The sequence below is a fragment of the Suncus etruscus genome, chromosome 14 (genome assembly GCF_024139225.1).
Source record: "Suncus etruscus isolate mSunEtr1 chromosome 14, mSunEtr1.pri.cur, whole genome shotgun sequence".
Lineage (NCBI taxonomy): Eukaryota > Metazoa > Chordata > Mammalia > Eulipotyphla > Soricidae > Suncus > Suncus etruscus.
In genome coordinates this window covers 93,247,563-93,262,348 of record NC_064861.1, presented here as the reverse complement: position 1 = coordinate 93,262,348, position 14,786 = coordinate 93,247,563, and the positions used below count along the sequence as shown (strand labels likewise).

Sequence of the window (14,786 nt, the reverse complement as noted above, 5' to 3'; positions counted from 1 at the left end):
AAGGCAGGACACCAGGGGAGAAACTGAGGCAGGCATGTTTGCAGAGCAGAGGGGTCCTGTAGGGTGAACAGACTTGGACCCTCCAATTCCCTGCATGGAGATGACGCATCAGCCCGGCCGTCCCAGCCCTTGTCCCAATGCCCCCAAGAACAGCCACACAGACACACGCAAGTCGCAGCCTGAGCTTTATTCCACGCCACACAACCAGGCTGCCCCCCCTCGCTGTCCTGGTCCTGGTCCTCACAGCCCAGCCGGAGTGGGGACAGGCCAGTGGTCACCAGGCCTCGGGTCCTGGAGGCCCAAAGCGCCGCAGCAGCCGGTCCTGGTCCTCCAGGTCCTTGCGGACCTTCTTGCGCATGTAGAAGATGGGGCAGTCGCGGCTGCGGGCGCAGGGCCGGGCGGGTCAGCGGGACTTTCCCAGGACTTTGGCCCCCATGGCCGGCGCCCACTCGAGCCCCTCCCGGGGCGGCTGTTTGCTCACGGGGCACTGGGGGGGGGGCGAGGCTGGGGTGCCACCGCCTCTCACCTGTCACCTGGCGTGGGAACCCGCCCCGCCCGCCCGTTCCCTGGGGAAAGGCCACCGCCCTGGGGCAGCGCGCAGTACCAGAGGAGGCCGGGTGGGCGGGCAGGGCCAGGGGTGCTACAGGGCAAGGGGGGGTCACCTGGTGCAGATGACGTCCTCGTGCAGGCTGCCCTGGCAGCGCTGGCACTGGGTCCAGAGGCGCGAAAAGCGCTCCTCCAGGGCGTTCAGGTGAGACACCTGTAGATAGCGGGATAGCGGGTCAGCGCCGGGCGAGGCACCCGGGGCCCCCCAGTATCTCTTCCCGGCACCCCCTCACCTCCTTCTGGTACAGTTCCGACTCCCGGGGCTGGCAGAAGCGGCACACGGCGCCTGCGGGTGGTCAAAGAGGGCATAGGGCGTAGGGTCAAGGCTAGAGTGGGGCTCACTGCCCCTCTGCTGGCCCTTTCCGCTTGCTGCCTGACTCCCCCTGGCCTGAAAAGTCCCGGGAGGCTGAGAACAAGGGATCGAGTGTGCACACGCGGGGAACCCCCGGCCCGGGACTCCCGCAGCCCCTGCCCTGCCCGGGGCTCACCCTGGTGGTTCAGGACCGTGCGGCAGCCGATGCAGCAGCTGCGGCGCTGGGCAAAGGCCAGCAGGCCGCCCACCTTGCCCGTGAGCACCGTCTTGCATCGCGTGTGGTCCCCGCCTGCAGGAGAGGACAGGCCGGTGGGCTGCGTGTCCCAGGTGTCTGGGGGTCCCCTGCCCCTGCACCCATATGGTCCCCCCCACTCCATACGCAGCAGTACGGCCTCGGCGCGGCCTTCACCCAGGATGGGCTCAAAGATGCGCAGGAGCGGCTTGGCCAGCTGCTGCTCGAGGTAATACTGCGTGTCGATGGGCAGGCTGTGCTCCAGCACGAAAAGAGGGTCCTGCAAGTCAGGGGGTACAAGCGTCATCCTCTAAGTGGGGCCCAGCAAGAAATGCAGCAGGACAGATGGGCACCTGCCTTGTAGGGTTCCCTCCCCGGCATCGCATGGGGTCCTCCGTGCCCTGCTAGCAGGGACCCCTGAGCACCAGCCGGTGTGGCCAGCAGAGGGCAAATGCTGCAGGACGGGACACCCAGGCGAGGGCCCGGGTAGGGTCCTGGGTGCAGGGAGGCCGGGGCTGCCTCACCTCACCTAGTGGGCTCCCAGCCAGGGCCGTGTTGGGGGTGGGGGCCTCCCCCCCAAGGGAAACACCCTCCCAGGGCTGGAAAGCAGAAGTGAGAGTGGGGACGGCGGCGCAGCTGCCCTGACCTCGGACTTCATGTAGGCGGCCACACCCTTGGCGGCACCGATAATCACGTAGGGGACCCGGTCGCCCAGGCTGGGGGCGCTCCCGGGGTCCCGCTTCCTCATCCTGTGGGGACACCGCAGGCAGGTCAGAACTGGGGGGCATGAGGGCCGGGCACAAGGCCCCCTGTCCCGCCTCCTGCTCCCCCACCTCTCGGCCAGCTCCACATGGGCCTGCTTGCCCGCGTAGTCGGCGGCCGCCCGGGTCAGCTCTTTGGTGATGACCAGCTGGGAGATGTCGATGCGGTTGCACAGCAGGTCCGAGATGACATCCTGAGCGTGGGCCACGGCGCCCGCGGGGTCCCTGCAGGCCGGCCAGGGGATTGGGGGAAAAGCGCTCAGCCAGGCGGGCCCCACGTGGGAAGGCCCAGGGCCCAGCTGGGCGAACCCACTTTCCACCCTGGGACCACAGTGGAAGGGCGGCCGACACCTGCCTCCCCAAGGGGGCGGGGTCTTTGCTCTGGGGCCAGAAGGAGGATTGGGGGTCTGATCTGGTCAGAGGGAGGAGGGCCAGAATCTAAGGGAGGAGGGTTGAGGAAAAGAAGCTGATCCAAGTCAGAGGGTGGAGGGACAGGGGTCTGAACTGGGTGAGAGAGAGGAGGGCTGGGGGCCTGATCAGGGTCTGAGGGAGGAGGGCCAGGAGTTAGGAATTGATCCGAGTCAGAGGTAGGAGGGTCAGGGGTCTGATCCAGGTCTGAGGGCGGAGGGCCACACCTGTCAATGAGCAGGCGGCGCAGCGAGGCGGTGACCAGGTTGGCCACCAGGGGACAGTTGTCCCTGCGCACGGCCTCCAGGCCTTTGCAGTCCATTCGGTCGTGGGCGTCAGGCCTCGAGGAGAAGAGGAGCCCTGCGTAGCGCTTCTTGCTGATGAGCAGGTACGGGAAGTAGACCTGGCCAGGGGGCACCCCTGAGTCTTAGGCCATCCCGAGCCTGGCACCCCAAAACAGGACCCGAGCCTGGCATCCCAGAACAGAAATGCGGAAAACTCCACACCAACTCTCCACCCTTGTAGGGGATGCGACGGGCTCCATGGGGTCCCCAGGATGAATTCCGAGCCAAGCCTGGGGGTGTCTGCATAGACCCCCCACTTACCTTCTCAAACTCCAGCCGGATGGGTGGTGGGAAGTGTCCGGACACCCAGTCTGCGGCCTCGCGGCCCAGAGCCATGGCCTCTGCCACTGAGGAGACGCCGAAGCGGCACATGACGGAGTCGGTGTCCCCGTACACCACCTGTGGGGGCGACCATGAGCTGGGGTGCAGGACCCCCCCCAGTCTGCCTCAGGCCCCCGAACGCATGGGACCCACCTTGGCATCTGCACAGTAGCCGTTTTCCCGCGTGTACTTGGTCTCCACCAGCTGCTTCGTCTTCTCGATCATCTGGCGCCCGAAGCCAGTGACGCTCTGGGGATACAAGGGTGGGGTGGGAGGCAGAGTGAAGACCTGGGGCCATCTTGAGGGGGGACATGAATCCCCCAATCAACCACTGTTTCCACAGCTGTGAAACGGGTTGAACCAGGCTGCCCTGAGTCTAGGTACTGGGGAGCAGATTGGGGTCAGGGCTCCCATGCAGAGGCTATTTATGTGACGTAGTCCTGGACGAACAGCCGGTATGCATTGGCGCATTTGGGGGTGCTAGGGGGAGATCCCTGGGGTCTGTGAGCACCCAAGGAGTCAATGTTGGGAGATTTGGGGGCATAGCACCCGATTTCAGAGTACTCCCATCCCTTCTTGTTTGCTGCCTCTGTCCTCACTATAATAAACTGCGACTGAGTTCACGCCCTTCTGGAGTTCTGAGTCCTTCTATGAAGCTGAGGATGGGGGGTCCCCAGAGCTGGGTGGGGGTGACTCCGTCTGGACTGGGCTCCCTCAGTCACACCCGGAGCTGCAGAGCACCCCTGGACTTATCCCTGAGGGACGTTGGGAGGGTGAAGGGCCCCTCAGCGGGGGCCGTGTGGGAGTGGGCATCCGACAGTGGTGATGGGTCGGGGCCCCCCCCATGCACCTGTGAGATCTCCAGGCAGGGCAGCCGGCCCACTTGGGCACCCGTGAATCCGTACACGGAGTTGGCGCTCACTTTCAGCGCCAGCTGTCTCCCGTCCAGCACCTGGCGACGCAGGGGGTCCTTCTCTTTTGCCAGCTCAGCCTTGGCCCTGTGGGGGAGAGGGGGTGGTGGTCAGAGGGAGGAGGTCGGCTAGTCAGAGGGAGAAGATTGGGTTGTAAGAGGGATGGGGTTGGCTAGTCAGAGGGAGGCAGCCAGGGGCCCCATGCACCCACCTACCTCTTGCGGGCGCTGAGCAGGTTCTCCAGGATCTGGGGGAGCAGCCCCTTGCGCACGGACGCCTTCACAAACTCGTCCCCGGTGGGTGTTCGGATGAACTGCTCGTCTGTCAGGCTGGGAGGGGGAGGGGAATCGGTCAGGCCAGCCCTCCTGCCACAGCCCCGACAACCCCCCCAGGGCCTCTTCTCACGCCCTGGGCACCCTCACCCCAGCTTCTGGGCAGCGCCAGGCCGCAGCAGGGTGGTGTAGCAGAGGTTGTGCGCCATCATAATGGACGGGTACAGTGACGAAAAGTCCAGGGTGGCAATGGGCACGTCGTAGTACCTGAGGGAGGGGCATGGTGGAGTCACACCCGGGACCCCCACCCCAGGGGCTCCTCTCGGGCCTCCCCTGGTCCACGCTCACCCTTTGAGGGGCTCAATGACGGTGGCACCCGTGTAGTCTTCGCCACCGTCCGTCTTCACCACGGGCATCAGCAGCCCTTGGCGCATGGCCTGGGGGCAGCAGAGGGTCAGGCGGGGCAGATGGGGGGGTCCGGGGGGGGGCACCCATCAGGCCCCAGTGCTGCCACTGACCTGCCGCAGCAGCTGTGACACCACCTTGACCTGCTGCCCGCGGCTGAGCAGGTAGCCCAGGGGCACGCCAGTGACGCGCGCCATCTCCACCGCATTCACCAGCACCATGAGCCGCTCCAGCAGGCGAAGTGGCAGGAAGGCGTCCTTGAGGCAGTAGACGGCCAGGCGGCGCCGTGTCTGTGCATTCCCGTTCTGGGGAGAGTCCAACGGAGGAGGCCAGGATCTGAGAATCCCAGTGGGGATCGGGAAGAGGTAGAGGGAGGAGGTCGACAGAGTTGGAGGCAGGAGGTGGACAGAGTCAGGGAGGAGGTCGAGAAAGTCAGCAAGAGGTTAGGAGCTGGAGGCAAGAGGTCAGGGAGAGGGGCTGGACAGATAGTATGGAGGTAAGGCATTGGCCTTGCATGCAGAAGGACAGTGGCTTGAATCCCGGCATTCCATAGGGTCCCCTGAGCCTGCCAGGAGCGATTTTTGAGCATAGAGCCAGGAGTAGCCCCTGAACGCTGCTGGGTATGACCCAAAAGCCAAAAAAGAAAAAAAAAAAAAAGAAAAAAAAAAGCCAGGGAAGAGTCAGAGTCTGAGAGTGGAGGCCAGGAGAGCCAGAGGGAGGAAGTCAAGAGAGCCAGAGGGAAAGAGTTGGGAGAGTCTGAGGGGGAGGCCGGCCTGAGGGCGGTGGCGTACCTGCAGGTCAGTGATGATGCTGTGTTGCACATCCTCCTTCTGCTCGCCCAGGAAGTGGAAGCTGACAGCGTTGAGCGTGTAGGAGCGGAGCTTGTGCTCCCGCAGGAGCACCTGGGTGGGCGGAAGGGCAGGTAGGCAGGAGCTGGTGGGGCAGGGGGACTGGGGGGACAGGGCGGGGACAGGGCAGCGCTGGGCTGGCTCGCACCTGCAGCATGTCCATCTGTACGCGGCCCACCATGCTGACCACTTTGCTGTCCCGCCGGCCTGTCTGCTTCGACTGGAACGACGAGTCCCGGATGTTGGAGCGAAGGTTGGTCACACGGCCCAGGAAGGGGAAACGGGTTACCTGGGCAGGGATGGGGGGGGGGGAGTGAGGCTGCGGCGGGGACCACGGGGAGGTGGATGGGAGCTGGGAGTGAGTGGCTCGGGGTACCAGGGAGTCAGAGGGAGGAGGCCCGAGGCTGGCAGGCACACAGGGGATTGCAATGAGCTGGGTTGATTTTCCACGCCCTTGTATCTGCTGCACCAGAAGGAAGGGGAATCATCTGTGGCGATGGTCAGAAGCCAGACCGAACTGTGGCCCCCAGCGCCACCCACTTGGGAAGCCCGAGTCCCTGCCCCAGAGGGGGACCATGTTTGTAAAAGGCTTCGCAAGTGATGGGGTGAAGACGAGTACATTGTGGGAAGTCCAAGGGCTCTGCGGCCCTCCAGAAGGAACCATGGGGGGCTGAGACAGGTGTGATGACCCAGGACTATGGGGGAGGAGACAGGCTGTGGCTGGAGGTTTTGAACTGTTCCCGGGGGCCCGGAGAGATAGCACAGCGGCGTTTGCCTTGCAAGCAGCCGATCCAGGACCAAAGGTGGTTGGTTCGAATCCCGGTGTCCCATATGGTTCCCCCGTGCCTGCCAGGAGCTATTTCTGAGCAGACAGCCAGGACTGACCCCTGAGCACCGCCGGGTGTGGCCCAAAAACCAAAAAAAAAAAAAAAAAGTTCCCGGATGAAGGAGGGCAAAGGTGCGGAGCCCCCTGAAGAACCCCGTGACCCACCTTGAGGGTCTCGGCCCGAGAGATGAGGTAGGGGAGGTCAAAGTTCTGGATGTTGTAGCCGGTGATCACATCGGGGTCTAGGGCACGGATGAAGTTGGACCAGGCCTAGAGGGGTGTAAGGGGTACAGGACAAGACCACCATTGGTACCTCCATACCAGATTCCCACTCCCAGAAGTTTCTAGAAGCCCAAGAACCTTCCTGCCCATGGAAACCGCACAGGGGTGCTCCAGACCAGAAACCACCAGATGCGGAGGGAGCCAGTGGTCTGCCCTGGATGTGGGGTGCCGGGGCGTTGTGTGTGTGAGGGGGAAGGGGGGCTCACCTGCAGTAGCTCCTCTTCCCGCTCGTAGCTCTGGACCCGAGCGCCCAGGATGGGGGCGCAGGACTGCAGTGTGAGTGCCAGGCGCAGGAAGGGCTCGGGTTCGCCCCAGCGCAGGCCCAGCGAGCAGATCTGGATAACGGGATCCCGCTCGGGCTCGGGGAAGATGCCTGGAGGGCCGGGATGGGGTGGTGGAGGACGAAGTCCAGGCACCGGCTTCAAGGCACCCCTGCCCACCCCTTACCCTTCCCTGCTCCAATGGGGACCCACCTTTGCGCCCGGCACACTCAATGTCAAAGCTGAGCACTCGCAGAGGAGCAATGCGCTGCCACTGGCCCTCTGGTGGGTGGCTGACCACATGGGACCACAGCACGTCGGCCTCCAGCTGGCACGATGTTGCCTACAGGGGGTGCCCGTGAGTCCGCCTGCCTAGGCCTGAGGCTCCCCCACATCCCGGCGCCCCCAGCTCCTCATGCTCCCCACCTTCCCCTCCGTTCTCAGGATATATTTCCCCGCAGGCAACTCCAGCCAGTTGCAGCCCACGATGTCCGTGTCCACCATGAACCTGCGGGCAGTCAGAGGGCAGAGTCAGAGGGTAGAGAATTGAAAAGTGAGACGAGGGCAGAATATGAGACGAGTCAGACTAGAGTCTGGGGCAGTGGGTGGAGAGTCTGAGGGCAGAGGCATAGAGGCTACAGGGGGTTCAGGGGCAAGCGGGGCCTTACCGGATCTCAAAGTCCACGTTGGCCTCGTAGGGGGCGAGGCTGACGGTGCCCAGCACCCCCACACGGATGCCCTGCTCCAACAGGCGGCGGGCTGGGGCCACAAGGCGCGGCAGGGCCAGGGTGATGCGCAGGAATGGGGCCGGGCCATGCCCGTGGTACCCAAACATGCCTGCAGGCAGAGGGAGCTGGCACCGGCTGGACAGGAGAGGGGGACGGCCCTTGTCCCCCACCCCAGTGCCACTCACTCTCCCGCTGGCAGAGCTCCACGCCCAGCACTGCCGGCCCCTTCAGCTCCTTCCCGCGCCGCTGGTCCCGGATCACGGCCGCGTTCAGCTCCCGCTGCAGCTCTGCCAGGTGCTCAGGCCCAAAACCTGGAAGGCAGGGGCGCTCAGAGGCGAACCCACTGACCCCTCGCCCCGGCCCGGTGTTGGGGTGCGGCACTCACCGGGAGGCGCCGGCGTGTAGAAGTAGGGTGCGAAGCCATGGATGTGGCAGCAGATGGATACGCCCTCGTCTGTGACCCCAAAGGCGCGGAGCACGGGCACTGAGTCCTGAGAAGCCGGGGGCGCCCCGGGTACTGGCTGGGCAGCACCTGGGGCGGGAATGTCGCGGGGGACAGATCAGTTGGGCCAGGGCCTCGAGCTTCCCCAGGGCACTTGGGTCACAGCCCTCAGTGCTCATATGCTCCACTTTTATTTTACACAGTAAACAAAAATTTCTGCCTTGGGTGGTGAGTGATTGGCCATCCAGACAGAGCTGGGGACTCAGGGTTCAGTCCTGGGGTACCAGGGCTCAAAGGTGGGGCCACCCCTGACCCCAGCCCTGTGCCATTCCTGCACACTGTTGTGAAGAGCAAAAGGTCCCGTGTCATTAAGAGGCACTATGGAGTGTGGCCTACAGCCCTGCCCAGGCCATTGGGGGTACACCCTGGTTTTCATTTGTAACCCCCCCCACTTCCATTGCCTCACCACCTTCCATGCGCCTGCTAATGTCCCTGGTGTCTTCTACCATCACCTACCACCTGCCGCCTCTCTGTTCTCATCTTCCCCTTAGCAGGAAGATGGCCCTCTCCTCCAGGAAGCCCTCCAAGACACTACCCATGCCCCACACTCACCTACATAATGGTCAATCTCCAGCTGCTGGAAGATGAGGGGCTCCAGCTGGGGGTCCAGGGGGCGTGGGGTGGGCCGGAGCCAGCGGGAGTCAATGGCAGACGGGGAGAAGGGACCTAGAAGTAGGGTCGGGGAGCACTGCTACATGGAGCACCACTGTGAGCCACTCAAGAACCGTCTCCCTACCCACCCACCCACCCATCCAGCCACCTCACCATCGGCATTGTCAGGGGCCGACTGCAGCATCTCATCCTCCTGTTCCTGCAGCCGCCGCTCAGCCTCCAGTTCCTCCATCAGAGCCAGTTCAGCCTCGAACTGTGAAGGCCGCGGCCCCTCATCGTCATCCCATAAGCCCCCGCGGGCCCGCTTCTGGGGACCCCCAAGATCGGAGGCTGGCCGCCGCTTGAACTCCATCCTGTGCGAGAGCGTGGGGGCAGAGTGAGGAACGCCAGGAACCACCTCCCGAGACCCCCCAAAGAGCCCCAGGCCGACCAGTCCCTGGACCGACAGAGCACAGCAGACAGGCCGAGAGACCCCAAGGTTTCATTTCCCATCTGTTTTGGGGGGGCCACATCTGGCCAGGAGCCAGTCTCGTGCTGTGCCCAGAGATCAACCCTTGAGGGGTTTGGGGGACCCCGAAGTGGTGCTGGAAATAAAATTTGGGGGCTGTGGTGTGCCAGGCAAGTGCTTCAACCTTTCTATATCCCCCAACCGGTGACCGGGTTTGGTTTGGTTTTGGGGCCACAAACCCAGCGGTGCTTTGGGGTCCCTCTGGGGTGCCAGGGTCGAAACCCAGGTCAGCAGCAGACAAGGCGAGCATTCTCCTGCCGCACCACCTCTGGCTGACCTTGTGCCCTGATAAAGCACCTCACAAGTCTGGAGCACTAGCACAGTGGGGAGGGTGTTTGCCTTCCACACAGCCAACCTGGGTTCAATCCCCGGCATCCCATAAGATCCCCGGAACACTGCCAGGAGATTCCAGAGCGCAGAGCCAGGAGTAACTAACTACTTAACACCACCATCATGACCCCTCCAAAAAACACCTCACTCTGGGGCCGTCCAGCAGAGAAGGCGCTAGTCTTGCATGGGGCTGACCTGGGTTCCATCCCTGGCACCACACAGGGTCCCTGAGCACTGAGCTGGGAGTCAGCTGGCGGTGCTGAGCCTTGAACCCAACCAACGCATGGGCTAGGGTCCTGCTGGAAGGTGACAGCTGTGGGGGAACGGGGAAAGGGGACTTGCCTGTAGTGTGTAGGAGGCACCCGGGATGAAAGAGCCAGGACATGCCAAAGTAGCCAGATGCTGGGAATCAGAGTGAAGGATGTAGATATGTGCGCCCTTGTGTTGGTGCAGGAATGGCAGCCACACAAAACCAAGGCTGCAGAGCTGTGCCTTCCTAGAGGAGACCCTGCCCTCCAAAAAAAAACCCATCTGGAGTGTTTGCCTCCCCCCCCCCCCCCCCGCAAAAAAAAAGCTCAAAATAAGGACATCAGGTTCCAGGCTGCTTCTGGCCAGATGGGAGAGACAGACGGGGGTGGGAGAGGGTGCTGAAGGGAAATCTCAGGGTGAGGGAAGGTGCAGTGGGTCCACCTGCCGGGCCCCCTCCTTTCCCTGAAATCCCGGGCTGACAGCCTGTCTAGCGGGCAAAGCTGTGCTCAGGTGATTTCCGGAAACACTGTTTGCTGTGTCCAAAGGCTGGAAACCACCTAACTGTCCTCCCCAGGGGACTGTGCCAACAGAGCGCACCAACTCCTGCCACCCCCCTGAAGTAGTATACAGCTGTGTAAAGGAATGAGGAAGCTTCTGGGTAGACTGATAGGAAGGGCCCTCAAAGGCTCATTGTTGGGCAGAGAAAGGAGAAAGGGAGAAGGAAAAATTTCCCCTGATCCCACCCTTAGAGACCAAACAAGCACAAGTCAGGGGGAGGAAGGGGGCAGAAAAGGGCCATAAACCTAACCTGGGATGAAAGGATGAAAGGCCACCTGAGCTCCCAGTTCAGTTCTGAATGGCACCACAGGGTTGAGCAGGAGCACAGCGGGGAGGGTTCCGGCCTTGCACGCATGCAGCCAACCCGAGTTTGATCCCCGGCATCCTATAGGATCCCCTGGGCCCTGTTGGGAGTGAACCCTGAGCACAGAGCCAGGAGTAAGTCCTGACACTGCTGGGTGTGAGCCCCCCAAAATACCCTGACAAAGCCAGAGAAAGTATATAGGACAGGACAGCAAGTGACCCCAATTTGATCTGTAGCTTCGTGTGGTCCCTTGAGCACTGAGCGAGGAGCAGCTCCCAAATGCTGTCGGAGTGATACTGTAGCAGGGAGGGCGCTTGCCTTGCACAAAGACGATCCGGGTTCGATCCCCGACATCCCATAGGGTCCAACTGAACCCTACCAGGAGTGATCCCAAGCACTGCTAGGTGTGGCCCCAAAACAAATCAGAGCATAACAAATAATAATAAAAAAAAAGGACTGGAGGGGCCGGCAAGGTGGCGCTAGAGGTAAGGTGTCTGCCTTGCAAGCGCTAGCTGAGGAAGGACCGCGGTTCGATCCCCCGGCGTCCCATATGGTCCCCCCCAAGCCAGGGGCATTTTCTGAGTGCTTAACCAGGAGTAACCCCTGAGCATCAAACAGGTGTGGCCTGAAAAACCAAAAAAAAAAAAAAAAAAAAAAAAAAAGGACTGGAAGTAGCTGTTCAACAGGACAACCTAGAGTGGGAGACCAGCTGTACCGGGGTGACAGTGCTCTGCTCACAGTGCTCAGCTGAAGGTGAGCCCCAATGAGCTAAGCTTTGTGTTCAATAGCTCTAAGTAGCCTTTTCCTCCAGGCACTAAGGACAGAGGCCGGAGCCCAGTGTGGGTTCCGCAGACGTCCCAGCACCGAGCAAGCCCCCCCCATTGTCATCTTCATTCTTTGCAGTGCTGGGGGTTGAACCTGCGGTCTCGCACACTCCAGGTGGGAGCCCGACTGGTGCCTCATCTCTCCCCAAAAGTCACCCTTCCGTTTGGGGAATAAACTCCCTCTCCTAGGCTGCTGCTTCCCCCTGCTGGAACATGGGCATTTTGCACCCCACTAAGGCCAGGTATAAAATGAAGGGCCATCTGTAGGAGGATAGGCAGCTTTCCTAGGGCTCCTTGCACTAGGCCTTGCCTGCACCCTGATTTTTTCTCCACTCAGAGACCAGGCCCCATGGCCAGCACGGTGGGTATGAAGTGTGCTCTGCATGCAGGGAGCCTAGGCTTACCTCCTCTCATAGCCAGGATTGTCTTATCAGCTCCTGCACCCCAAAGGCCTCTGCTTGATAAACACATTTTTGGGGGACCACATCCAGTGGTTACTTCTGGCTCTGTGCTCAGATATCCCTCCTTCTAGGGCTGCGGAGACCAGACAGGGGTGCTGGGGATAGAACCCAGGTCGCCTGCTGTACTGTCCGTTACTCAGGTACCTCGATACACCCTTTTTTTTTTTTTGAGGCCACACCCATTTGATGCTCAGGGGTTACTCCTGGCTAAATGCTCAGAAATTGCCCCTGGCTTCAGGGGACCATATGGGACACCGGGGGATAGAACTGTGGTCCTTCCTTGACTAGCGCTTACAAGGCAGACACCTTACCTCTAGCGCCACCTCACCAGCCCCCATACACCCTTTCTTAAGGGTGCAGGTCTTGGGGCTCACGACTAGGACCCCAGCCACTGTCGCTCAGCCAGTGAAGGTGGGCACAGTCGGTGGTGGTTCAGGACAGGCCAGCACAGGGTAAGTAGGTAATGGGGGCATGATGGGGGAAGGGAGAGACTGTGAAGACCCACATCTGCCTCTGGCCCCCAAAGCCAGAAGTTCCAAAGTTCGGAGGGAACCACAGTTAACAACCGCAGCTTCAGTCCCTGCAGCACCTAGAAAATGACACGCTCACCCCCTCTCAGGTCTCCACCCCCAAACTGGGCCCTAATCCTGGGCTAGGGACTCTTGTCTGGAATTGCTTGCTACATTCTGGGTTCCCTGCATTGCCCCACACAGGACCTGGGATGGGTCCTCTGGTTTCCTCACATCCCTATCTTTTACTTCTTTTCTTCTTTTTGTTTTTTTGGGCTATACCTGGGGTGGCTCAGGGTTTACTTCTAATTACACTCAGTAATTACTCCTGCAGGCTAGGGGACCCTATGCGATGCCAGGGGTGTAACCTGGGTCAGTCGCTTGCAAGGCAAACACCCTCCCCACTGTGCTATGGCTTTGGCCCCTCATGTACCTTTCTCTCATGAATTTGGTATATCCCTTTAGGGTCCTCAGAGGCACCAACAACCCGACCACTCTTCCTGGCACCTCCAGTTCTGTACTGTCCTCCCTAAGTTTGCCCTGTCCCAGTATCAGTGGTTGGAGTTCAGATCTTTCACCTCCATCCCACCTCACGACCAGAATCATCACCGGAGGAAAGAGGAGGACACCAGCGAGACAAGAAGGGCTTTTTAGGATGGGAGAGGCAGAGAAATAGTTGTTCCTCGAGGAGCCAGAGCAAGGCCTCTCTATTCTAGCCCTATTCACTCAGTGCTCCAAAGTGCATAAGGGGACGGGGGATAGCACAGTGGGATGGGCGCTTGCCTTGCACACACTGACCCAGGTTCCATCTCCGGCACCCCACAAGTCCCTGAGCACCACCAGGAGGGATTCCTGAGCGCAGATCCAGGAGTAACCCCTGAGCACCATGGGGTGACCCCAAATTTAAAAAAAATCCTCTGTGGGCCCGGAGAGATAGCACAGCGGCGTTTGCCTTGCAAGCAGCCGATCCAGGACCAAAGGTGGTTGGTTCGAATCCCGATGTCCCATATGGTCCCCCGTGCCTGCTAGGAGCTATTTCTGAGCAGACAGCCAGGAGTAACCCCTGAGCACCGCCGGGTGTGACCCAAAAACAAACAAACAAAAATCCTCTGCATCACAGGTCACCCCAAACTTAGACTCTTTCCCCTTCTCCATTGAGCTCCAGCTGCTAACCCAACTCTTCCTCCCAAACAAACTGACCCTGAAGCTCGCTCCACCCGCACCCCGACTCCCAGCCCCTGCCACTAGGGCTCCCCAGTTCCATCTGGACTCCACTACAACTTCCCCAAGGCTGCCAGCGGGGGTCCCCCGGGCTCCCCATTGAAGCCAGAAAGCCCGGTTCCACCTTCTGGTGCTGGGCTGTCCCGGATTCGCTTCCTTCCGCGTGAACCTGCCTGCCGGCCGCCCCAACTTCAGTCTACTCTGCTGAACCCCCAGAGGCCTCCCAAGATACCCAGAGGCCGCCCCCGACCCCCATCCGGGGGTGGAACGTGCGGCCTCCAGGCCCCGCAGCCGCTCCCCCACCAAGTCTAGTGCCCGGCGCCCCGAGATCAGATCCCGCTTCCCTCCGGGCTGGGGGACCTCCAGGCGCCCCGCAAGACCCCGCAACACCCACAAACCTGCTTCAAACAGCGTTTCCCGCCACTCGACGGCGCCGCGACCCCTGACCCCGGCGCGCGCAGGCGCAGAGCCTTGTCGCGCCGGCTCGGTCCCGCCTCCTGTGCCCATATATGGATCTAGCCCCTCCCACAATGCAGGCACTGGACCGCCCCGTGCGGAAATAAGATCCCGCCGCCTCTTCCTAATTTGGAAGAGGCCACGCCCCAGCGGGTAAATCCCAGCGAATCCCGCCCTCTCCGGATGAAGTCGCCGCGCTAAGGCCCGCCCCTTTCTGGAGGCTCCGCCCTCCGCCTCGCCTCGGCTGCGCGCAGCTCCCGGGGGGCGAGGTTTCTACTGTCTTGGTGTTGCGCGCGCATCCGCCCGCTGTCCTGGCACTTCTGATTGATGCTTAAGCATCGGCAGAGGGGCCGGAGAGACAGCCCAGCGGTTAGGGCGTTTGAAGGACAGGGGTTCGAATCCCGGCATCCCATATGATCCCCCGAGCCTGCCAGGAGCGATTTCTGAGCGTAGAGCCAGGAGGAACCCCTGAGCACCATCAGGGAATGACCCAAAAACAAAAACAAAAAAAAGAAGCATTGGCAGAAGCTGCTTGGTAGCGGCCTGGCCTTTTTTTGTTTGTTTGTTCTCTCAGCCTCAGTTTCCCCAGATGTCAACTGGAGCTTTGCAGGCGTATTTACGCCCGGGAAGGCGATTATGATCTTTTGTCATCCAGTGTCCTGCCACCCTCCCTTCCTGGCTTAACCCATCCCTCCCCACACTGCCTGGACCCTCTAGCCGGGCACTGGACCCTTG

At 61.5% G+C, this 14,786-nt stretch overlaps 1 protein-coding gene across 1 annotated transcript; it reads right to left on the bottom strand.

Moving 5' to 3' along the window:
• Positions 1-234: 234 nt before the first annotated feature.
• On the bottom strand, positions 235-14,035 carry POLD1 (DNA polymerase delta 1, catalytic subunit). The gene is made up of 27 exons (XM_049787121.1): positions 13,994-14,035; positions 8,785-8,984; positions 8,572-8,685; positions 7,903-8,049; positions 7,703-7,828; positions 7,458-7,626; positions 7,216-7,297; positions 7,003-7,132; positions 6,736-6,902; positions 6,413-6,517; positions 5,570-5,710; positions 5,365-5,475; positions 4,687-4,878; positions 4,517-4,605; positions 4,319-4,435; positions 4,112-4,225; positions 3,836-3,983; positions 3,139-3,234; positions 2,926-3,063; positions 2,548-2,723; positions 1,985-2,137; positions 1,798-1,900; positions 1,299-1,431; positions 1,095-1,208; positions 840-892; positions 663-760; positions 235-380 (listed from the first exon to the last, which is right to left on the bottom strand). Exons 2-27 carry the CDS (start codon positions 8,981-8,983, stop codon positions 275-277), a joined length of 3,321 nt encoding a protein of 1,106 aa, XP_049643078.1. The 5' UTR covers position 8,984; positions 13,994-14,035; the 3' UTR covers positions 235-274.
• Positions 14,036-14,786: the final 751 nt, after the last annotated feature.

What these genes read in the sequence shown, in the direction of transcription:
- POLD1 (XM_049787121.1), bottom strand. Translation starts at nt 8,983, where the DNA reads ATGGAGTTCAAGCGGCGGCCAGCCTCCGATCTTGGGGGTCCCCAGAAG. An exon ending in TGTCACAGCTGCTGCGGCAG is followed by an intron (nt 4,606 to 4,686) that starts GTCAGTGGCAGC and finishes TGCTGCCCCCAG; the next exon opens with GCCATGCGCCAAGGGCTGCT. An exon ending in CATGTGGAGCTGGCCGAGAG is followed by an intron (nt 1,901 to 1,984) that starts GTGGGGGAGCAG and finishes GTGTCCCCACAG; the next exon opens with GATGAGGAAGCGGGACCCCG.